The 25,223-nt window shown below is 43.5% G+C and overlaps 1 protein-coding gene across 1 annotated transcript in view; it reads right to left on the bottom strand.

Annotated features, from left to right (window-relative positions):
• Window positions 1-1,977: 1,977 nt before the first annotated feature.
• Window positions 1,978-25,223, bottom strand: part of LOC135516524 (sodium/hydrogen exchanger 9B2-like) — a 44,373-nt gene continuing 21,127 nt past the window's right edge. The window contains exons 8-12 of the mRNA XM_064940871.1: window positions 19,803-19,952; window positions 14,350-14,458; window positions 7,967-8,103; window positions 5,348-5,546; window positions 1,978-3,591 (exon numbers count right to left, since the gene is read on the bottom strand). Coding sequence (XP_064796943.1) covers window positions 3,515-3,591; window positions 5,348-5,546; window positions 7,967-8,103; window positions 14,350-14,458; window positions 19,803-19,952 — 672 coding nt within the window. The 3' untranslated portion in view covers window positions 1,978-3,514. The remainder of the gene's footprint in view (window positions 3,592-5,347; window positions 5,547-7,966; window positions 8,104-14,349; window positions 14,459-19,802; window positions 19,953-25,223) is intronic.

Genomic DNA, 25,223 nt, shown 5'->3' with positions numbered 1-25,223 from the left:
CGGAGCCAGGCAGTGGAGCCATGCAGTGGAGCCAGGCAGTGGAGAGCCAGGCAGTGGAGCCAGGCAGTTGAGCCATGCAGTTGAGCCAGGCAGCTGAGCCAGGCAGCGGAGCCAGGCAGTGGGGAGCGGAGCCAGGCAGTGGAGCCAGGCAGCGGAGCCAGGCAGTGGAGCCAGGCAGTGGAGCCAGGCAGCTGAGCCAGGCAGCGGAGCCAGGCAGTGGAGCCAGGCAGCGGGGAGCGGAGCCAGGCAGCGGGGAGCGGAGCCAGGCAGTGGAGCCAGGCAGCTGAGTCAGGCAGCTGAGTCAGGCAGCTGAGCCAGGCAGTGGAGCCAGGCAGTGTAGCCAGGCAGCGGGGTGCGGAGCCAGGCAGTGGAGCCAGACAGTGGAGCCAGGCAGCTGAGCCAGGCAGCTGAGCCAGGCAGTGGAGCCAGGCAGTGGAGCCAGGCAGCGGAGCCAGGCAGCGGAGGCAGGCAGTGGAGCCAGGCAGTTGAGCCAGGCAGTGGAGCAAGGCAGTTGAGCCAGGCAGTGGAGCCAGGCAGCGGGGAGCGGAGCCAGGCAGTGTAGCCAGGCAGTGGAGCCAGGCAGCTGAGCCAGGCAGTGGAGCCAGGCAGCGGGGAGCGGAGCCAGGCAGTGGAGCCAGGCAGCTGATTCAGGCAGTGGAGCCAGGCAGCTGAGCCAGGCAGCGGGGAGCGGAGCCAGGCAGTGGGGAGCGGAGCCAGGCAGTGGAGCCAGGCAGCTGAGCCAGGCAGTGGAGCCAGGCAGCGGGGAGCGGAGCCAGGCAGTGGAGCCAGGCAGCTGAGCCAGGCAGTGGAGCCAGGCAGTGGAGCCAGGCAGCGGAGCCAGGCAGCGGAGCCAGGCAGCGGGGAGCGGAGCCAGGCAGTGGAGCCAGGCAGCTGAGCTAGGCAGTGGAGCCAGGCAGCGGGGACCTGAGCCAGGCAGTGGAGCCAGGCAGCGGAGCCAGGCAGCGGAGCCAGGCAGCGGAGCCAGGCAGCGGAGCCAGGCAGTGGGGAGCGGAGCCAGGCAGTGGAGCCATGCAGTGGAGCCAGGCAGCTGAGCCAGGCAGTGGAGCCAGGCAGTTGAGCCATGCAGTTGAGCCAGGCAGCTGAGCCAGGCAGTGGAGCCAGGCAGCGGGGAGCGGAGCCAGGCAGTGGAGCCAGGCAGCGGAGCCAGGCAGTGGAGCCAGGCAGTGGAGCCAGGCAGCTGAGCCAGGCAGTGGAGCCAGGCAGTGGAGCCAGGCAGCGGGGAGCGGAGCCAGGCAGTGGAGCCAGGCAGTGGAGCCAGGCAGTGTAGCCAGGCTGCGGGGTGCGGAGCCAGGCAGCGGAGCCAGGCAGCGGAGCCAGACAGTGGAGCCAGGCAGCGGAGCCAGGCAGTGGAGCCAGGCAGTGGAGCCAGGCAGTGGAGCCAGGCAGTGGAGCCAGGCAGCGGGGAGCGGAGCCAGGCAGCTGAGCCAGGCAGTGGAGCCAGGCAGTTGAGACAGGCAGTGGAGCCATTTAGCGGGGAGCGGAGCCAGGCAGTGGAGCCAGGCAGCTGATTCAGGCAGTGGAGCCAGGCAGCTGAGCCAGGCAGTGGGGAGCGGAGCCAGGCAGTGGGGAGCGGAGCCAGGCAGTGGAGCCAGGCAGCTGAGCCAGGCAGCGGAGCCAGGCAGCTGAGCCAGGCAGCTGAGCCAGGCAGCTGAGCCAGGCAGCTGAGCCAGGCAGCTGAGCCAGGCAGCTGAGCCAGTCAGTGGAGCCAGGCAGTGGAGCCTTCAGCCATTTGGCCGATGCAGGCGGTGACTTTAATTACGTCGACACTTTCTCTGGCTCTGAATCCATCGTGAAGAAACAGAGTTCTCCCATTGGTCGTAGCGTCACCTCGCCTCACCTGTGGAACTTATTGTCTGCTTTTCTCTATGATACTACAGCAACAGACAGATATTGGTGTGAACACATGAAAGCATGAAACAAAAAACATAGGAACATTGATATTTATCATAAATCCTTTATTCTAATGTATTCAGTACATACAGGGCATGGACTCATTGTAAAGGTCAACAGAACAGTGGTCTCCTAATGGAGTTGGGGACAGGGCATGGACTCATTGTAAAGGTCAACAGAACAGTGGTCTCCTGATGGAGTTGGGGACAGGGCATGGACTCATTGTAAAGGTCAACAGAACAGTGGTCTCCTGATGGAGTTGGGGACAGGGCTGAATGTGTAAAGGTCAACAGAACAGTGGTCTCCTGATGGAGTTGGGGACAGGGCTGAATGTGTAAAGGTCAACAGAACAGTGGTCTCCTGATGGAGTTGGGGACAGAGCATGGACTCATTGTAAAGGTCAACAGAACAGGGGTCTCCTGATGGAGTTGGGGACAGGGCTGAATGTGTAAAGGTCAACAGAACAGGGGTCTCCTGATGGAGTTGGGGACAGGGCATGAACTCATTGTAAAGGTCAACAGAACAGGGGTCTCCTGATGGAGTTGGGGACAGGGCTGAATGTGTAAAGGTCAACAGAACAGTGGTCACCTGATGGAGTTGGGGACAGGGCATGAACTCATTGTAAAGGTCAACAGAACAGTGGTCTCCTGATGGAGTTGGGGACAGGGCATGGACTCATTGTAAAGGTCAACAGAACAGGGGTCTCCTGATGGAGTTGGGGACAGGGCTGAATGTGTAAAGGTCAACAGAACAGTGGTCACCTGATGGAGTTGGGGACAGGGCTGAATGTGTAAAGGTCAACAGAACAGTGGTCTCCTGATGGAGTTGGGGACAGGGCTGAATGTGTAAAGGTCAACAGAACAGTGGTCTCCTGATGGAGTTGGGGACAGGGCATGGACTCATTGTAAAGGTCAACAGAACAGTGGTCTCCTGATGGAGTTGGGGACATTCTCTATAATATAGTGCACTACTTTAGATCAGAGCCCTATTCTCTATAATATAGTGGACTACATTAGACCAGGGCCCTATTCTCTATAATATAGTGGACTACATTAGAGCAGGGCCCTATTCTCTATAATATAGTGGACTACATTAGACCAGGGCCCTATTCTCTATAATATAGTGGACTACATTAGAGCAGGGCCCTATTCTCTATAATATAGTGGACTACATTAGAGCAGGGCCCTATTCTCTATAATATAGTGGACTACATTAGAACAGGGCCCTATTCTCTATAATATAGTGGACTACATTAAACCAGAGCCCTATTCTCTATAATATAGTGGACTACATTAGACCAGGGCCCTATTCTCTATAATATAGTGGACTACATTAGAGCAGGGCCCTATTCTCTATAATATAGTGGACTACATTAGAGCAGGGCCCTATTCTCTATAATATAGTGGACTACATTAGAGCAGGGCCCTATTCTCTATAATATAGTGGACTACATTAGACCAGGGCCCTATTCTCTATAATATAGTGGACTACATTAGACCAGGACACAGTGTAACGGGGTGCCATTTGGAATGCAGTCAAAGTGTCTGTTCTGAATTATGACTGGTCCAATGGACCCTGCTGTCTGGAAGGTGATTGGCTGAGGTCACATCTTGCTCTCACATGGCTCCACCCCTTTAGACACGGGTCCCGACACAGACTCTGGGGCGTCCTCTTCAGTGCCTGATTCAAATCAGAGAGGAAAATCCTATGAAGTGTGTGTGTGTGCGCGTGTTTTAGGGTGTGTTTGTGAGTTCATACCTACAGTGCCTTGCGAAAGTTTTCGGCCCCCTTGAACTTTGCAACCTTTTGCCACATTTCATGCTTCTAACATAAAGATATAAAACTGTATTTTTTTGTGAAGAATCAACAAGTGGGACACAATCATGAAGTGGAACAACATTTATTGGATATTTCAAACTTTTTTAACAAATCAAAAACTGAAAAATTGGGCATGCAAAATTATTCAGCCCCTTTACTTTCAGTGCAGCAAACTCTCTCCAGAAGTTCAGTGAGGATCTCTGAATGATCCAATGTTGACCTAAATGACTAATGATGATAAATACAATCCACCTGTGTGTAATCAAGTCTCTGTATAAATGCACCTGCACTGTGATAGTCTCAGAGGTCCGTTAAAAGCGCAGAGAGCATCATGAAGAACAAGGAACACACCAGGCAGGTCCGAGATACTGTTGTGAAGAAGTTTAAAGCCGGATTTGGATACAAAAAGATTTCCCAAGCTTTAAACATCCCAAGGAGCACTGTGCAAGCGATAATATTGAAATGGAAGGAGTATCAGACCACTGCAAATCTACCAAGACCTGGCCGTCCCTCTACACTTTCAGCTCATACAAGGAGAAGACTGATCAGAGATGCAGCCAATAGGCCCATGATCACTCTGGATGAACTGCAGAGATCTACAGCTGTGGTCGGAGACTCTGTCCATAGGACAACAATCAATCGTATATTGCACAAATCTGGCCTTTATGGAAGAGTGGCAAGAAGAAAGCCATTTCTTAAAGATAACCATAAAAAGTGTTGTTTAAAGTTTGCCACAAGACACACCAAACATGTGGAAGAAGTTGCTCTGGTCAGATGAAACCAAAATTGAACTTTTTGGCAACAATGCAAAACGTTATGTTTGGCGTAAAAGCAACACAGCTCATCACCCTGACCACATCATCCCCACTGTCAAACATGGTGGTGGCAGCATCATGGTTTGGGCCTGCTTTTCTTCAGCAGGGACAGGGAAGATGGTTAAAATTGATGGGAAGATGGATGGAGCCAAATACAGGACCATTCTGGAAGAAAACCTGATGGAGTCTGCAAAAGACCTGAGACTGGGACGGAGATTTGTCTTCCAACAAGACAATGATCCAAAACATAAAGCAAAATCTACAATGGAATGGTTCAAAAATAAACATATCCAGGTGTTAGAATGGCCAAGTCAAAGTCCAGACCTGAATCCAATCGAGAATCTGTGGAAAGAACTGAAAACTGCTGCTCACAAATGCTCTCCATCCAACCTCACTGAGCTCGAGCTGTTTTGCAAGGAGGAATGGGAAAACATTTCAGTCTCTCGATGTGCAAAACTGATAGAGACATACCCCAAGCGACTTACAGCTGTAATCGCAGCAAAAGGTGGCGCTACAAAGTATTAACCTAAGGGGGCTGAATAATTTTGCACGCCCAATTTTTCAGTTTTTGTTTTGTTAAAAAAGTTTGAAATATCCAATAAATGTCGTTCCACTTCATGATTGTGTCCCACTTGTTGATTCTTCACAAAAAAATACAGTTTTATATCTTTAATGTTTGAAGCCTGAAATGTCGCAAAAGGTTGCAAAGTTCAAGGGGGCCGAATACTTTCGCAAGGCACTGTACTTGCCTGGCTGCTTAAGTGTGTATTTCGCTGTCTACACTTGTGTGTGCGTACCCTCACCCTCTTTCCTGTCTGCGTGTGTGTCCTCCGAGTGTCTGGTCAGCAGTCTGGGCCCCGCCAGGCCGATCCCCAGGGCTCCTATAGGTGCTGTAGTGAGGATGGCCAGAACAGCCACAGTCAGAACATCCAGACCGTACTTCACCAGAACCTCATCCCCCGACACACGGGCCATGTCCAAGGCTGTAGAACCTATCGCTGCCTAGAACCCAACAGAACCAGTTAGAATGATTTAGATACCCAGATGTACAACCAAATACCCCTCTACATGGGCCATGTCCAAGGTTGTAGAACCTATCGCTGCCTAGAACCCAACAGAACCAGTTAGAATGATTTAGATACCCAGATCTACAACCAAATACCCCTCTACATGGGCCATGTCCAAGGTTGTAGAACCTATCGCTGCCTAGAACCCAACAGAACCAGTTAGAATGATTTGAAACACCCGACAGATCTGGACTGCATCCCTCAGTGGCTGGTGGGACATACGGGATGATCATTCTAAGCTGGGACACATGGAAACCGAGGTCTCGATTCCATCCAAAACGCACAAGTTCAGCATAACATTTAAAGACAATATTCCAATGTTGTTGGGGACTGAAGTCACATAAACGGTGCACATGGCGGCTCAATCGTAAATGACATTTACATTACAAGCACGCTGTACTTCAGCGATAAGGATGGAATACCCATGTGTTTGATTCAATTAAGACTCATGTGTTTGATTCAATAAAGACTCATGTGTTTGATTGAATTAAGAATAATGTGTTTGATTGAATAAAGACCCATGTGTTTGATTGAATAAAGACTCATGTGTTTGATTGAATAAAGACTCATGTGTTTGATTGAATAAAGACTCATGTGTTTGATTCAATAAAGACTCATGTGTTTGATTCAATAAAGACTCATGTGTTTGATTCAATAAAGACTCATGTGTTTGATACCTTTCCATCTATTCCATTCCAGCCATTACCTCCTTCCAAAATGTCCCCCCACCAGCCTCCTGTAAGGGCTTAGAAAAAAGGGTTCCAAAAGGGTTCTTTAGCTGTCCCCATAGGAGCTGTCCCCATAGGAGCTGTCCCCATAGGAGCTGTCCCCATAGGAGCTGTCCCCATAGAAGCTGTCCCCATAGGTGCTGTCCCCATAGGAGCTGTCCCCATAGGAGCTGTCCCCATAGGAGCTGTCCCCATAGGAGCTGTCCCCATAGGTGCTGTCCCCATAGGAGCTGTCCCCATAGGAGCTGTCCCCATAGGAGCTGTCCCCATAGGAGCTGTCCCCATAGGAGCTGTCCCCATAGAAGCTGTCCCCATAGGTGCTGTCCCCATAGGAGCTGTCCCCATAGGAGCTGTCCCCATAGGTGCTGTCCCCATAGGAGCTGTCCCCATAGGAGCTGTCCCCATAGGAGCTGTCCCCATAGGAGCTGTCCCCATAGGTGCTGTCCCCATAGGAGCTGTCCCCATAGGAGCTGTCCCCATAGGAGCTGTCCCCATAGGAGCTGTCCCCATAGGAGCTGTCCCCATAGGTGCTGTCCCCATAGGTGCTGTCCCCATAGGTGCTGTCCCCATAGGAGCTGTCCCCATAGGTGCTGTCCCCATAGGTGCTGTCCCCATAGGAGCTGTCCCCATAGGGCTGTCCCCATAGGAGCTGTCCCCATAGGAGCTGCCCCCATAGGTGCTGTCCCCATAGGAGCTGCCCCCATAGGTGCTGTCCCCATAGGAGCTGTCCCCATAGGAGCTGTCCCCATAGGTGCTGTCCCCATAGGAGCTGTCCCCATAGGAGCTGTCCCCATAGGAGCTGTCCCCATAGGTGCTGTCCCCATAGGAGCTGTCCCCATAGGAGCTGTCCCCATAAGTGCTGTCCCCATAGGTGCTGTCCCCATAGGTGCTGTCCCCATATAGGAGCTGTCCCCATAGGAGCTGTCCCCATAGGAGCTGTCCCCATAGGAGCTGTCCCCATAGGTGCTGTCCCCATAGGAGCTGACCCCATAGGTGCTGTCCCCATAGGAGCTGTCCCCATAGGAGCTGTCCCCATAGGTGCTGTCCCCATAGGAGCTGTCCCCATAAGTGCTGTCCCCATAGGTGCTGTCCCCATAGGAGCTGTCCCCATAGGAGCTGTCCCCATAGGTGCTGTCCCCATAGGTGCTGTCCCCATAGGAGCTGTCCCCATAGGAGCTGTCCCCATAGGTGCTGTCCCCATAGGAGCTGTCCCCATAGGAGCTGCCCCCATAGGTGCTGTCCCCATAGGAGCTGTACCCATAGGAGCTGTCCCCATAGGTGCTGTCCCCATAGGTGCTGTCCCCATAGGAGCTGTCCCCATAGGAGCTGTCCCCATAGGTGCTGCCCCCATAGGAGCTGTCCCCATAGGTGCTGTCCCCATAGGTGCTGTCCCCATAGGAGCTGTCCCCATAGGAGCTGTCCCCATAGGTGCTGTCCCCATAGGAGCTGTCCCCATAGGAGCTGTCCCCATAGGAGCTGTCCCCATAAGAGCTGTCCCCATAGGTGCTGTCCCCATAGGTGCTGTCCCCATAGGAGCTGTCCCCATAGGTGCTGACCCCATAGGAGCTGTGCCCATAGGAGCTGTCCCCATAGGTAGCAGTGTATTTGTAGCTAATTAAGCTCTCACCTGTACGGTGGCTTTGGGGATCCAGGCCAAAGCGATAAAGAGCTTCTCTCTCAGAGTGAAACCAGCAAACAGAACCACAGATAGAGTTACCAGAACACGAACCAGCAGGCCTGCACTGATACAGACCAGACCCAGACCTAGAGAGAGAAAGGGGGAGAGAGGGAGGGAGGGTGGAGAGATAGAAAGGGGGAGAAAGAGCGACATAGAGAGTTGGGGGAGAGAGAAAGACAGAGAGGGAGGGGGAGAGAGGGAGGGGGAGAAACAGAGATAGAGATGGGGGAGAGAAAAAGAGAGAGAGGAAGGGGAGAGAGGGAGGGGGGAGACAAAGAGATAGAGATGGGGGAGAGAGAAAGAGAGAGAGGGAGGGGGAGGGGAAGGGAGGGAGGGGGAGAGAGACACAGAGATAGAGATGGGGAGAGAGAAAGAGAGAGAGGGAGGGGGAGAGAGGGAGGGAGGGGGAGAGAGACAGAGATAGAGATGGGAGAGAGAAAGAGAGGGAGGGTGGAAAGAGAGAGAGAGGGAGGGAGGGTGGAAAGAGAGAGAGAGATAGAGATGGGAGAGAGAAAGAGAGGGAGGGAGGGGAGGAGAGGGAGGGGGAGAGAGACAGAGATAGAGATGGGGAGAGAGAAAGAGAGGGAGGGTGGAAAGAGAGAGAGAGGGAGGGAGGGTGGAAAGAGAGAGAGAGAGATAGAGATGGGGAGAGAGAAAGAGAGGGAGGGTGGAAAGAGAGAGAGAGAGAGAGGGGGAGGGGGGAGAGAGAGGAAAGAGAAACATTCTACTTTATTAGAATTAGTACTGAAGTTGTATCATTGTAGTAATGTAGTAGTAGTAGTATGGTAGTACTGTAGTAGCAATATAGTAGTTGTAGTAGTAGTATGGTAGTACTGTAGTAGCAATATAGTAGTTGTAGTAGTAGTATGGTAGTACTGTAGTAGTAGTATGGTAGTACTGTAGTAGCAATATAGTAGTTGTAGTAGTAGTATGGTAGTACCGTAGTAGCAGTATAGTAGTTGTAGTAGTAGTATGGTAGTACTGTAGTAGTAGTAGTATGGCAGTAGTGTAGTAAAAGTATAGTAGGTGTGGTAGTAGTATGGTAGTACTGTAGTAGTATGGCAGTAGTAGTATGGCAGTAGTAGTAGTATGGTAGTACTGTAGTAGTAGTATGGTAGTAGTAGTAGTAGTATGGTAGTAGTAGTAGTAGTATGGTAGTACTGTAGTAGTAGTATGGTAGTAGTAGTATGGTAGTAGTAGTAGTATGGTAGTACTGTAGTAGTAGTATGGTAGTAGTAGTATTATGGTAGTACTGTAGTAGTAGTATGGTAGTAGTAGTAGTATGGTAGTACTGTAGTAGTAGTATGGTAGTAGTAGTATTATGGTAGTACTGTAGTAGTAGTACGGTAGTACTAGTAGTATGGTAGTACTGTAGTAGTAGTATGGCAGTAGTAGTGGTATGGCAGTACTGTAGTAGTAGTATGGTAGTAATGTAGTAGTAGTATGGTAGTAGTACTAGTAGTATGGTAGTACTGTAGTAGTATGGCAGTAGTAGTAGTAGTATGGTAGTACTGTAGTAGTAGTATGGTAGTCATAGTAGTATAGTAGTAGTAGTAGTATGGTAGTAGTAGTAGTATGGTAGTATTGTAGTAGTAGTAGTATGGTAGTAGTAGTTATATGGTAGTACTGTAGTAGTAGTATAGCAGTAGTAATAGTAGTAGTAGTATGGTAGTAGTAGTAGTAGTAGTATGGTAGTAGTAGTATGGTAGTACTGTAGTAGTAGTAAGGCAGTAGTAGCAATACAGTAGTTATAGTAGTAGTAGTATGGTAGTACTGTAGTAGTAGTAAGGTAGTACTGTAGTAGTAGTATGGCAGTAGTAGTAGTATGGCATTACTGTAGTATTAGTAGTATGGTAGTAGTAGTAGTATGGCAGTACTGTAGTAGTAGTAAGGTAGTAGTAGTAGTATGGTAGTACTGTAGTAGTAGTATGGCAGTAGTAGTAGTATGGTAGTACTGTAGTAGTAGTATGGTAGTACTGTAGTAGTAGTATGGCAGTAGTAGTAGTAAGGCATTACTGTAGTAGTAGTAGTATGGTAGTAGTAGTATGGTAGTACTGTAGTAGTAGTAAGGTAGTAGTAGTAGTATGGTAGTACTGTAGTAGTAGTAAGGTAGTAGTAGTAGTATGGTAGTACTGTAGTAGTAGTATGGCAGTAGTAGTAGTATGGTAGTACCGTAGTAGTAGCATGGTAGTAGTAGTAATAGTAGTAGTAGTACTAGTAGTATGGCAGTAGTAGTATTATGGTAGTACTGTAGTAGTAGTATGGCAGTACTGTAGTAGTATGGTAGTACTGTAGTAGTAGTATGGTAGTACTGTAGTAGTAGTATGGCAGTAGTAGTAGTATGGTAGTACTGTAGTAGTAGTATGGCAGTAGTAGTAGTAAGGCATTACTGTAGTAGTAGTAGTATGGTAGTAGTAGTATGGTAGTACTGTAGTAGTAGTAGTAGTAGTATGGTAGTACTGTAGTAGTAGTAAGGTAGTAGTAGTAGTATGGTAGTACTGTAGTAGTAGTATGGCAGTAGTAGTAGTATGGTAGTACCGTAGTAGTAGCATGGTAGTAGTAGTAATAGTAGTAGTAGTACTAGTAGTATGGCAGTAGTAGTATTATGGTAGTACTGTAGTAGTAGTATGGCAGTACTGTAGTAGTATGGTAGTACTGTAGTAGTAGTAGTATGGTAGTACTGTAGTAGTAGTATGGTAGTACTGTAGTAGTAGTATGGCGGTAGTAGTAGTAAGGCATTACTGTAGTAGTAGTAGTATGGTAGTAGTAGTAGTATGGTAGTACTGTAGTAGTAGTAAGGTAGTACTGTAGTAGTAGTATGGCGGTAGTAGTAGTAAGGCATTACTGTAGTAGTAGTAGTATGGTAGTAGTAGTAGTATGGTAGTACTGTAGTAGTAGTAAGGTAGTAGTAGTAGTATGGTAGTACTGTAGTAGTAGTAAGGTAGTAGTAGTAGTATGGTAGTACTGTAGTAGTAGTATGGCAGTAGTAGTACTAGTAGTAGTAGTAGTACTAGTTGTGTGGCAGTAGTAGTAGTGTGGTAGTACTGTAGTAGTAGTAGTAGTATGGTAGTACTGTAGTAACAGTTTGGCACAAGTAGTAGTAGTATTATAGTAGTAATGTGTATTTACCCACTGTATTGGGGTTCAGTGTAGATAGTAGTAGTAGTATTATAGTAGTACTGTGTATTTACCCACTGTATTGGGGTTCAGTGTAGATAGTAGTAGTAGTAGTAGTAGTATTATAGTAGTAGTGTGTATTTACTCACTGTATTGGGGTTCAGTGTAGATAGTAGTAGTAGTAGTATTATAGTAGTATTGTGTATTTACCCACTGTATTGGGGTTCAGTGTAGATAGTAGTTGTAGTATTATAGTAGTAGTGTGTATTTACCCACTGTGTTGGGGTTCAGTGTAGATACTGTGATTTCTGTTCAGTAGTAGTAGTATTATAGTAGTAGTGTGTATTTACCCACTGTATTGGGGATCAGTGTAGATAGTAGTAGTAGTATTATAGTAGTAAAGTGTATTTACCCACTGTATTGGGGTTCAGTGTAGATGGTAGTATTATAGTAGTAGTGTGTATTTACCCACTGTATTGGGGTTCAGTGTAGATAGTAGTAGTAGTATTATAGTAGTAGTGTGTATTTACCCACTGTATTGGGGTCCAGTGTAGATAGTAGTAGTAGTATTATAGTAGTAGTGTGTATTTACCCACTGTATTGGGGTTCAGTGTAGATAGTAGTAGTAGTAGTAGTAGTAGTAGTAGTAGTATTATAGTAGTAGTGTGTATTTACCCACTGTATTGGGGTTCAGTGTAGATAGTAGTAGTAGTATTATAGTAGTATTGTGTATTTACCCACTGTATTGGGGTTCAGTGTAGATAGTAGTTGTAGTATTATAGTAGTAGTGTGTATTTACCCACTGTGTTGGGGTTCAGTGTAGATACTGTGATTTCTGTTCAGTAGTAGTAGTATTATAGTAGTAGTGTGTATTTACCCACTGTATTGGGGTTCAGTGTAGATAGTAGTAGTAGTATTATAGTAGTAGTGTCACGCCCTGGTCTATATTTATTATGTTGTCTTCATTTATTGGGTCAGGCCAGGGTGTGACATGGGTTTATTTGTAGTGTGTTTCGTCTTGGGGTTGTGTGGGGTGTATAGATTAGTCTATGGCTGCCTGAGGCGGTTCTCAATCAGAGTCAGGTGATTATCGTTGTCTCTGATTGGGAACCATATTTAGGTAGCCTGGGTTTCACTGTGTGTTTGTGGGTGATTGTTCCTGTCTCTGTGTTTGTTGCACCAGTCAGGGCTGTTTCGGTTTTCCACATTTGTTGTTTTTGTATTGTACGTATTTTCATCTTTATTAAAGATGTATCTAACGAACCACGCTGCATTTTGGTCCGATCCTTATTCCACCTCATCGTCAGAGGAGGAGATAGAAGAACCGCGTTACAGAATCACCCACCACAAACGGACCAAGCAACGTGTCAACAGGCAGGAGCCACAGGAGAAGCTACAAAGGCAGCAACAGCGATCACAGGACTTCTGGACTTGGGAGGAGATATTGGACGGAAAAGGACCCTGGGCACAGCCTGGAGAATATCGCCGTCCCAAGGAAGAACTGGAGGCGTAAAAAGCGGAGAGGCGCTGGTATGAAGAGGCAGCGCGGCAACGCGGTTGGAAGCCCGAGAGTCAGCCCCAAAAATTTATTGGGGGGTGGCTAACAGGGAGTATGGCTACGCCAGGTAGGAGACCTGCGCAAACTCCCTGTGCTTACCGGGGGGCTAGAGAGACCGGGCAGGCACCGTGTTATGCTGTGGAGCGCACGGTGTCTCCAGTGCGGGTGCATAGCCCGGTGCGTTCTATTCCAGCTCCGCGTATCGGCCGGGCTAGATTGAGCGTCGAGCCAAATGCCACGAAGCCGGCTCTACGCATCTGGTCCCCAGTGCATCTCCTTGGGCCAGCTTACATGGCACCAGCCTTACGCTCGCTATCCCCGTTTCGCCTGCATAACACAGTGCGGGCTATTCCACCATGCCGCACTGGCAGAGCGACCGGGAGTATTCAACCAGGTAAGGTTGGGCAGGCTCGGTGCTCAAGAGCTCCAGTGCGCCTGCACGGTCCGGTCTACCCAGTACCACCTCCACACCCCAGCCCTCCGGTGGCAGCTCCCCGCACCAAGCTTCCTGTGCGTGTCCTCGGCCCAGTACCACCAGTGCCAGCACCACGCATCAGACCTACTGTGCGCCTCGCCTCTCCAGCGCTGCCGGAACCTTCCTCCTCTCCTGCGCTGCAGGAGTCTCCCGCCTGTTTAGCGCTGCCAGAGCTGCGAGTCTGCATGGAGCAGCCAGAGCTGTCAGTCTGCATGGAGCAGCCAGAGCTGTCAGTCTGCATGGAGCAGCCAGAGCTGCCAGTCTGCATGGAGCTGCCGGTCTGCATGGAGCTGCCAGTCTGCATGGAGCTGCCAGTCTGCAAGAAGCTGCCAGTCTGCAAGGAGCTGCCAGTCTGCAAGGAGCTGTCAGAGCTGTTAGTCTGCATGGAGCAGCCAGAGCTGTCAGTCTGCAAGAAGCCGCCAGAGCTGTCAATCTGCATGGAGCAGCAAGAGCCGCCAGTCAAGATGGAGCAACAAGAGCCGCCAGTCAGCATGAAGGAGCCAGAGCTGCCAGTCAGCGTGAAGCAGCCAGAGCCGTCAGTATGCCAGGATCCGCCAGTCAGCCAGACTCTTCCAGATCTGCCAGTCAGCCAGACTCTTCCAGATCTGCCAGTCAGCCAGACTCTTCCAGATCTGCCAGTCAGCCAGACTCTTCCAGATCTGCCAGTCAGCCAGACTCTTCCAGATCCGGGTCAGGCCAGGGTGTGAAATGGGTTTATTTGTAGTGTGTTTCGTCTTGGGGTTGTGTGGGGTGTATAGATTAGTCTATGGCTGCCTGAGGCAGTCCTCAATCAGAGTCTTTATCGTTGATTATCGTTGTCTCTGATTATCGTTGATTATCGTTGTCTCTGATTGGGAACCATATTTAGGTAGCCTGGGTTTCACTGTGTGTTTGTGGGTGATTGTTCCTGTCTCTGTGTTTGTTGCACCAGTCAGGGCTGTTTCGGTTTTCCACGTTTGTTGTTTTTGTATTGTACGTATTTTCATCTTTATTAAAGATGTATCTAACGAACCACGCTGCATTTTGGTCCGATCCTTATTCCACCTCATCGTCAGTGGAGGAGATAGAAGAACCGCGTGTAGATAGTAGTAGTAGTATTATAGTAGTAGTGTGTATTTACCCACTGTATTGGGGTTCAGTGTAGATAGTAGTGGTAGTATTAAAGTAGTAGTGTGTATTTACCCACTGTATTGGGGTTCAGTGTAGATACTGTGATTTCTGCTCCTATCAGTCCAAACAGCAGCGGCTGGAAGATGTCCCAGAAGCTCCCTACCACTGCTGCTACTGGGCCCTGGGAAGGTTATAAACACGCTATAACACTTTATAACACAGTTTCTAGCTCCAACAGTCAGTAATATCTAATGATTGTGTTTCCAGCTCCAACAGTCAGTAATATCTAATGATCCAAAACAATGAAAACATATCCCCATAAATATAAGAAAGGAAATAAAAAATATGAGAATAAGCCCGAAATAAAAAGAAATATGATGTAGTTATATATGATGTAGTTATATATGATGATGTAATGACGTTACAGCTATAGTTATATATGATGTAGTTATATATGATGTAGTTATATATGATGATGTAATGACGTTACAGCTATAGTTATATATGATGTAGTTATATATGATGATGTAATGACATTACAGCTGTAGTTATATATGATGTAGTTATATATGATGTAGTTATATATGATGATGTAATGACAGCTGTAGTTATATATGATGTAGTTATATATGATGATGTAATGACATTACAGCTGTAGTTATATATGATGTAGTTATATATGATGATGTAATGACATTACAGCTGTAGATATATATGATGTAGTTATATATGATGTAGTTATATATGATGTTGTTATATATGATGATGTAATGACATTACAGCTGTAGTTATATATGATGTAGTTATATATGATGTAGTATTATATGATGTAGCTATATATGATGATGTAATCACATTACAGCTGTAGTTATATATGATGTAGTTATATATGCTGATGTAATGACATGACAGCTGTAGTTATATATGATGTAGTTATATATGATGTAGTTATATATGATGATGTAATGACATTACAGATGTAGTTATATATGATGTAGTTATATATGATGTAGTTATATATGATGTAGCTATATATGATGATGTAATCACATTACAGCTGTAGTTACATATGATGTAATGACATTACAACTGTAGTTATATATGATGTAGTTATATATGATGTAGTTATATATGATGATGTAATGACATTACAACTGTAGTTATATATGATGTAGTTATATATGATGATGTAATGACATTACAACTGTAGTTATATATGATGTAGTTATATATGATGTAGTTATATATGATGTAGTTATATATGATGATGTAATGACATTACAACTGTAGTTATATATGATGTAGTTATATATGCTGTAGTTATATATGATGTAGTTATATACGATGTAGTTATATATGATGATGTAATGACATTACAGCTGTAGTTATATATGATGTAGTTATATATGATGAAGTTATATATGATGATGTAATGACATTACAGCTGTAGTTATATATGATGATGTAATGACATTACAGCTGTAGTTATATATGATGTAGTTATATATGATGTAGTTATATACGATGTAGTTATATTTGATGTAGTTATATATGATGTAGTTATATTTGATGATGTAATGACATTACAGCTGTAGTTATATATGATGTAGTTATATATGATGATGTAATGACATTACAACTGTAGTTATATATGATGTAGTTATATATGATGATGTAATGACATTACAGCTGTAGTTATATATGATGTAGTTATATATGATGTAGTTATATATGATGTAGTTATATATGATGATGTAATGACATTACAACTGTAGTTATATATGATGTAGTTATATATGATGTAGTTATATATGATGTAGTTATATATGATGATGTAATGACATTACAGCTGTAGTTATATATGATGTAGTTATATATGATGATGTAATGACATTACAGCTGTAGTTACATTTACATTTAAGTCATTTAGCAGACGCTCTTATCCAGAGATTGATCCAGAAATTAGTTATATATGATGTAGTTATATATGATGTAGTTATATATGATGTAGTTATATATGATGATGTAATGACATTACAGATGTAGTTATATATGATGATGTAATGACATTACAGATGTAGTTATATATGATGTAGCTATATATGATGATGTAATGACATTACAGCTGTAGTTATATATGATGTAGTTATATATGATGATGTAATGACATTACAGCTGTAGTTATATATGATGATGTAATGACATTACAGCTGTAGTTACATTTACATTTAAGTCATTTAGCAGACGCTCTTATCCAGAGATTGATCCAGAAATGAGTTATATATGATGTAGTTATATATGATGTAGTTATATATGATGATGTAATGACATTACAGGTGAAGTTATATATGATGTAGTTATATATGATGTAGTTATATATGCTGTAGTTATATATGATATAGTATTATATGATGTAGCTATATATGATGATGTAATCACATTACAGCTGTAGTTATATATGATGTAGTTATATATGATGATGTAATGACATGACAGCTGTAGTTATATATGTAGTTATATATGATGTAGTTATATATGATGTAGTTGTATATGATGATGTAATGACATTACAGATGTAGTTATATATGATGATGTAATGACATTACAGATGTAGTTATATATGATGTAGTTATATATGATGTAGTATTATATGATGTAGCTATATATGATGATGTAATCACATTACAGCTGTAGTTATATATGATGTAGTTATATATGCTGATGTAATGACATGACAGCTGTAGTTATATATGATGTAGTTATATATGATGTAGTTATATATGATGTAGTTATATATGATGTAGTTATATATGATGTAGTTATATATGATGATGTAATGACATTACAGCTGTAGTTATATATGATGTAGTTATATATGATGATGTAATGACATTACAGCTGTAGATATATATGATGTAGTTATATATGATGTAGTTATATATGATGTAGTTATATATGCTGATGTAATGACATTACAGCTGTAGTTATATATGATGTAGTTATATATGATGTAGTTATATATGATGTAGTTATATATGATGATGTAATGACATTACAGCTGTAGTTATATATGATGTAGTTATATATGATGTAGTATTATATGATGTAGCTATATATGATGATGTAATCACATTACAGCTGTAGTTATATATGATGTAGTTATATATGCTGATGTAATGACATGACAGCTGTAGTTATATATGATGTAGTTATATATGATGTAGTTATATATGATGATGTAATGACATTACAGCTGTAGTTATATATGATGTAGTTATATATGCTGTAGTTATATATGATGTAGTATTATATGATGTAGCTATATATGATGATGTAATCACATTACAGCTGTAGTTATATATGATGTAGTTATATATGCTGATGTAATGACATTACAGATGTAGTTATATATGATGTAGTTATATATGATGTAGTTATATATGATGTAGCTATATATGATGATGTAATCACATTACAGATGTAGTTATATATGATGTAGTTATATATGATGTAGTTATATATGATGTAGCTATATATGATGATGTAATCACATTACAGCTGTAGTTATATATGATGATGTAATGACATTACAACTGTAGTTATATATGATGTAGTTATATATGATGATGTAATGACATTACAGCTGTAGTTATATATGATGATGTAATGACATTACAGCTGTAGTTATATATGATGTAGTTATATATGATGTAGTTATATATGATGATGTAATGACATTACAGCTGTAGTTATATATGATGATGTAATGACATGACAGCTGTAGTTATATATGATGTAGTTATATATGATGTAGTTATATATGATGATTTAATGACATTACAGCTGTAGTTATATATGATGTAGTTATATATGATGTAGTATTATATGATGTAGCTATATATGATGATGTAATCACATTACAGCTGTAGTTATATATGATGTAGTTATATATGATGTAGTTATATATGATGATGTAATGACATTACAGATGTAGTTATATATGATGTAGTTATATATGATGTAGTTATATATGATGTAGCTATATATGATGATGTAATCACATTACAGCTGTAGTTATATATGATGATGTAATGACATTACAGATGTAGTTATATATGATGTATTTATATATGATGTAGTTATATATGATGATGTAATGACATTACAGCTGTAGTTATATATGATGATGTAATGACATTACAACTGTAGTTATATATGATGTATTTATATATGATGTAGTTATATATGATGATGTAATGACATTACAACTGTAGTTATATATGATGTATTTATATATGATGTAGCTATATATGATGATGTAATCACATTACAGCTGTAGTTATATATGATGATGTAATGACATTACAACTGTAGTTATATATGATGTATTTATATATGATGTAGTTATATATGATGATGTAATGACATTACAACTGTAGTTATATATGATGTAGTTATATATAATGTAGTTATATATGATGATGTAATGACATTACAGCTGTAGTTATATATGATGTAGTTATATATGATGATGTATTGACATTACAGCTGTAGTTATATATGAAGTAGTTATATATGATGTAGTTATATATGATGTAGTTATATATAATGATGTAATGACATTACAGCTGTAGTTATATATGATGTAGTTATATATGATGTAGTTATATATGATGATGTAATGACATTACAGCTGTAGTTATATATGATGGAGTTATATATGATGATTTAATGACGTTACAGCTGTAGTTATATATGATGTAGTTATATATGATGTAGTTATATATGATGTAGTTATATATGATGATGTAATGACATTACAGCTGTAGTTATATATGATGTAGTTATATATGATGATGTAATGACATTACAGCTGTAGTTATATATGATGTAGTTATATATGATGATGTATTGACATTACAGCTGTAGTTATATATGATGTAGTTATATATGCTGTTGTTATATATGATGTAGTTATATATGATGTAATTATTTATGATGTAGTTATATATGATGATGTAATGACATTACAACTGTAGTTGTATATGTTGTAGTTATATATGATGTATTTATATATGAAGATTTAATAACATTACAGCTGTAGTTATATATGATGATGTGAGCTTGTGTGGCCTACCACTTCGTGGCTGAGCCATTGTTGCTCCTAGACTTTTCCACTTTACAATAACAGCACTTACAGTTGACCGGGGAAAGCAGGGCAGAAATCTGACAAACTGACTTGTTGGAAAGGTGACATCCTATAATGGTGTCACGTTGAAATTCACTGATCTCTTCAGCACGGGCAATTCTCTTGCTAATGTTTGTCTATGGAGATGGCATGGTTGTGTGCTCGATTTTATACACCGGTCAGCAACGGGTGTGGCTGAAATAGCCGAATCCACTCATTTGAAGAGGTGTCCACATAGATTTAACCTTTATCTAACTAAGTCAGTTAAGAACAAGATGTTTTATAAACATGTTACAACTTCATAAAGACACTCTAAATACTTAATAAACACACTAACCTTCTCTGCCCCCCAGCCCAGCGCAGCTAGGAAGGCCATGACCAGAGTACAGAGTCCTCCTGCTCCCGGGAAACCAGCCACTCTACTTCCGAACACAGCAAACACAGACAGACCCAGCAACATCGCACTCCTCCTCAATACCACATCCTCCTAGAGACAGAGAGAGAGAAGGAGAGAGAGGAGGGGGAGGGAGGGAGAGAGAGAGGGAAAGGAGGGAGAGAAAGAGAGAGAGGAGGGAGAGAAAAAGAGGGAGAGGGAGGGGGAGATGAGGGAGATATGGAGGATGGAGAGAGGGGATAGAGAGAGAGAGGGAGGGAGATGAGGGAGATGAGGGAGATATGGAGGATGAGAGAGAGGGGATAGAGAGAGAGAGGTGGGAGAGAGGGAGAGAGAGGGAGATATGGAGGATGGAGAGAGGGGATAGAGAGAGAGAGGTGGGAGAGAGGGAGAGAGAGGGAGATGAGGGAGATGGAGGATGGAGAGAGAGGATAGAGAGAGAGAGGTGGGAGAGAGAGGGAGATGAGGGAGATATGGAGGATGAGAGAGAGGGGATAGAGAGAGAGAGGTGGGAGAGAGGGAGAGAGAGGGAGATGAGGGAGATATGGAGGATGGAGAGAGGGGATAGAGAGAGAGAGGTGGGAGAGAGAGGGAGATGAGGGAGATATGGAGGATGAGAGAGAGGGGATAGAGAGAGAGGTGGGAGAGAGAGGGAGATGAGGGAGATATGGAGGAGGAGAGAGAGGGGATAGAGAGAGAGAGGTGGGAGAGAGAGGGAGATGAGGGAGATATGTAGGATGAGAGAGAGGGAGAGAGAGAGGTGGGAGAGAGGGAGAGAGAGCGAAGGGAGAGCATGAGGGAGAAACAGAAACAATTTTTGTCATCAACAGTGTGAAGCAAGTACTCCAACTCTGTAACAGCCTGGGTACAATGTTAATGGATGAAGGGTTTTCATTTGGCTCTGCACTAGGAAACAGTACAGTAGACTTAACACATATGGAGCTATAAAAAATCAATCCACAACTCCCCTTGTCAGACAAAATTAGAATGTTTCTGAAAAAAATCTGATAAACCTCCCCTATGTTTAATAAAACCAGAAATAAACTCTGCCCCCTCCCAAGCAGATATAAATGGACAAGAAATGTACCAGCGCCAGGTACCACAGTCACAATGTCATAACTATGGCTAAATCCCAACAAATTTTTCAGTTTATCTTCTTAAAATCAGATTTTTAAACCTAACCCTAACCACACTGCTAACCTCATGCCTCACCCTAACCTTAAATTAAAACCAAAAAGCTCATATTTGTTTTCATGAGAAACCTCCCTGATATCTATAGCTTAAAGATGTAGATTCTTTAATGTTCTATGTACTAGGCCCATAGATGATGTGGCCTGGGGCTGAATGGTCCACCAGTGTAGTAGGTGCCTGGTCTGAGGCATGTGTCATCTTTTTTGGGGGCTGTTCAAAAGAGCCATGTGTTCCTAATGTTTTGTTGGGGGGCTGTTCAAAAGGGCCATGTGTTCCTAATGTTTTGTTGTGGCTGTTCAAAAGGGCCATGTGTTCCTAATGTTTTGTTGTGGCTGTTCAAAAGGGCCATGTGTTCCTAATGTTTTGTTGTGGCTGTTCAAAAGGGCCATGTGTTCCTAATGTTTTGTTGGGGGGCTGTTCAAAAGAGCCATGTGTTCCTAATGTTTTGTTGTGGCTGTTCAAAAGGGCCATGTGTTCCTAATGTTTTGTTGGGGGGCTGTTCAAAAGAGCCATGTGTTCCTAATGTTTTGTTGGGGGGCTGTTCAAAAGGGCCATGTGTTCCTAATGTTTTGTTGTGGCTGTTCAAAAGAGCCATGTGTTTTTAATGTTTTGTTGGGGGCTGTTCAAAAGGGCCATGTGTTCCTAATGTTTTGGGGGCTGTTCAAAAGGGCCATGTGTTCCTAGTCTTTTGTTGTGGCTGTTCAAAAGGGCCATGTGTTCCTAATGTTTTGTTGGGGGGCTGTTCAAAAGAGCCATGTGTTCCTAATGTTTTGTTGTGGCTGTTCAAAAGAGCCATGTGTTTTTAATGTTTTGTTTGGGGGCTGTTCAAAAGGGCCATGTGTTCCTAATGTTTTGGGGGCTGTTCAAAAGGGCCATGTGTTCCTAATGTTTTGTTGGGGGGCTGTTCAAAAGGGCCATGTGTTCCTAATGTTTTATTGTGGCTGTTCAAAAGGGCCATGTGTTCCTAATGTTTTGTTTGGGGGCTGTTCAAAAGGGCCATGTGTTCCTAATCTTTTGTTTGGGGGCTGTTCAAAAGGGCCATGTGTTCCTAATGTTTTGTTGGGGGGCTGTTCAAAAGAGCCATGTGTTCCTAATGTTTTGTTGGGGGGCTGTTCAAAAGAGCCATGTGTTCCTAATGTTTTGTTGGGGCTGTTCAAAAGAGCCATGTGTTTTTAATGTTTTGTTGGGGGCTGTTCAAAAGGGCCATGTGTTCCTAATGTTTTGGGGGCTGTTCAAAAGGGCCATGTGTTCCTAATGTTTTGTTGGGGGCTGTTCAAAAGGGCCATGTGTTCCTAATGTTTTGTTGTGGCTGTTCAAAAGGGCCATGTGTTCCTAATGTTTTGTTGTGGCTGTTCAAAAGGGCCATGTGTTCCTAATGTTTTGTTGTGGCTGTTCAAAAGGGCCATGTGTTCCTAATGTTTTGTTGGGGGGCTGTTCAAAAGGGCCATGTGTTCCTAATGTTTTATTGTGGCTGTTCAAAAGGGCCATGTGTTCCTAATGTTTTGTTTGGGGGCTGTTCAAAAGGGCCATGTGTTCCTAATGTTTTGTTTGGGGGCTGTTCAAAAGGGCCATGTGTTCCTAATGTTTTGTTGGGGGGCTGTTCAAAAGGGCCATGTGTTCCTAATGTTTTATTGTGGCTGTTCAAAAGGGCCATGTGTTCCTAATGTTTTGTTTGGGGGCTGTTCAAAAGGGCCATGTGTTCCTAATGTTTTGTTTGGGGGCTGTTCAAAAGGGCCATGTGTTCCTAATGTTTTGTTGGGGGCTGTTCAAAAGGGCCATGTGTTCCTAATGTTTTGTTGGGGGGCTGTTCAAAAGGGCCATGTGTTCCTAATGTTTTGTTGGGGGGCTGTTCAAAAGAGCCATGTGTTCCTAATGTTTTGTTGGGGGGCTGTTCAAAAGGGCCATGTGTTCCTAATGTTTTGTTGTGGCTGTTCAAAAGAGCCATGTGTTTTTAATGTTTTGTTGGGGGCTGTTCAAAAGGGCCATGTGTTCCTAATGTTTTGGGGGCTGTTCAAAAGGGCCATGTGTTCCTAATGTTTTGTTGGGGGCTGTTCAAAAGGGCCATGTGTTCCTAATGTTTTGTTGTGGCTGTTCAAAAGGGCCATGTGTTCCTAATGTTTTGTTTGGGGGCTGTTCAAAAGGGCCATGTGTTCCTAATGTTTTGGGGGCTGTTCAAAAGGGCTATGGGTTCCTAATCTTTTGTTTGGGGGCTGTTCAAAAGGGCCATGTGTTCCTAATGTTTTGTTGTGCATGTTCAAAAGGGCCATGTGTTCCTAATGTTTTGTTGTGGCTGTTCAAAAGGGCCATGTGTTCCTAATGTTTTGTTTGGGGGCTGTTCAAAAGGGCCATGTGTTCCTAATGTTTTGTTTGGGGGCTGTTCAAAAGGGCCATGTGTTCCTAATGTTTTGTTGGGGGCTGTTCAAAAGGGCCATGTGTTCCTAATGTTTTGTTGGGGGCTGTTCAAAAGGGCCATGTGTTCCTAATGTTTTGTTGGGGGGCTGTTCAAAAGAGCCATGTGTTCCTAATGTTTTGTTGGGGGGCTGTTCAAAAGGGCCATGTGTTCCTAATGTTTTGTTGTGGCTGTTCAAAAGGGCCATGTGTTCCTAATGTTTTGTTTGGGGGCTGTTCAAAAGGGCCATGTGTTCCTAATGTTTTGGGGGCTGTTCAAAAGGGCTATGGGTTCCTAATCTTTTGTTTGGGGGCTGTTCAAAAGGGCCATGTGTTCCTAATGTTTTGTTGTGCATGTTCAAAAGGGCCATGTGTTCCTAATGTTTTGTTGTGGCTGTTCAAAAGGGCCATGTGTTCCTAATGTTTTGTTGGGGGGCTGTTCAAAAGGGCCATGTGTTCCTAATGTTTTGTTGTGGCTGTTCAAAAGGGCCATGTGTTCCTAATGTTTTGTTTGGGGGCTGTTCAAAAGGGCCATGTGTTCCTAATGTTTTGGGGGCTGTTCAAAAGGGCTATGGGTTCCTAATCTTTTGTTTGGGGGCTGTTCAAAAGGGCCATGTGTTCCTAATGTTTTGTTGTGGCTGTTCAAAAGGGCCATGTGTTCCTAATGTTTTGTTGTGCATGTTCAAAAGGGCCATGTGTTCCTAATGTTTTGTTGTGGCTGTTCAAAAGGGCCATGTGTTCCTAATGTTTTGTTGGGGGGCTGTTCAAAAGGGCCATGTGTTCCTAATGTTTTGTTGTGGCTGTTCAAAAGGGCCATGTGTTCCTAATGTTTTGTTGTGGCTGTTCAAAAGGGCCATGTGTTCCTAATGTTTTGTTGTGGCTGTTCAAAAGGGCCATGTGTTCCTAATGTTTTGTTGGGGGCTGTTCAAAAGGGCCATGTGTTCCTAATGTTTTTTTGTGGCTGTTCAAAAGGGCCATGTGTTCCTAATGTTTTGTTTGGGGGCTGTTCAAAAGGGCCATGTGTTCCTAATGTTTTGTTTGGGGGCTGTTCAAAAGGGCCATGTGTTCCTAATGTTTTGTTGGGGGGCTGTTCAAAAGGGCCATGTGTTCCTAATGTTTTATTGTGGCTGTTCAAAAGGGCCATGTGTTCCTAATGTTTTGTTTGGGGGCTGTTCAAAAGGGCCATGTGTTCCTAATGTTTTGTTTGGGGGCTGTTCAAAAGGGCCATGTGTTCCTAATGTTTTGTTGGGGGCTGTTCAAAAGGGCCATGTGTTCCTAATGTTTTGTTGGGGGCTGTTCAAAAGGGCCATGTGTTCCTAATGTTTTGTTGGGGGGCTGTTCAAAAGAGCCATGTGTTCCTAATGTTTTGTTGGGGGGCTGTTCAAAAGGGCCATGTGTTCCTAATGTTTTGTTGTGGCTGTTCAAAAGAGCCATGTGTTTTTAATGTTTTGTTGGGGGCTGTTCAAAAGGGCCATGTGTTCCTAATGTTTTGGGGGCTGTTCAAAAGGGCCATGTGTTCCTAATGTTTTGTTGGGGGCTGTTCAAAAGGGCCATGTGTTCCTAATGTTTTGTTGTGGCTGTTCAAAAGGGCCATGTGTTCCTAATGTTTTGTTTGGGGGCTGTTCAAAAGGGCCATGTGTTCCTAATGTTTTGGGGGCTGTTCAAAAGGGCTATGGGTTCCTAATCTTTTGTTTGGGGGCTGTTCAAAAGGGCCATGTGTTCCTAATGTTTTGTTGTGCATGTTCAAAAGGGCCATGTGTTCCTAATGTTTTGTTGTGGCTGTTC

Source organism: Oncorhynchus masou, chromosome 27 (assembly GCF_036934945.1).
Source record: "Oncorhynchus masou masou isolate Uvic2021 chromosome 27, UVic_Omas_1.1, whole genome shotgun sequence".
NCBI lineage: Eukaryota > Metazoa > Chordata > Actinopteri > Salmoniformes > Salmonidae > Oncorhynchus > Oncorhynchus masou.
The sequence above is the reverse complement of the archived record's forward strand: the minus strand, read 5'-3'. Positions and strand labels throughout refer to the sequence as shown.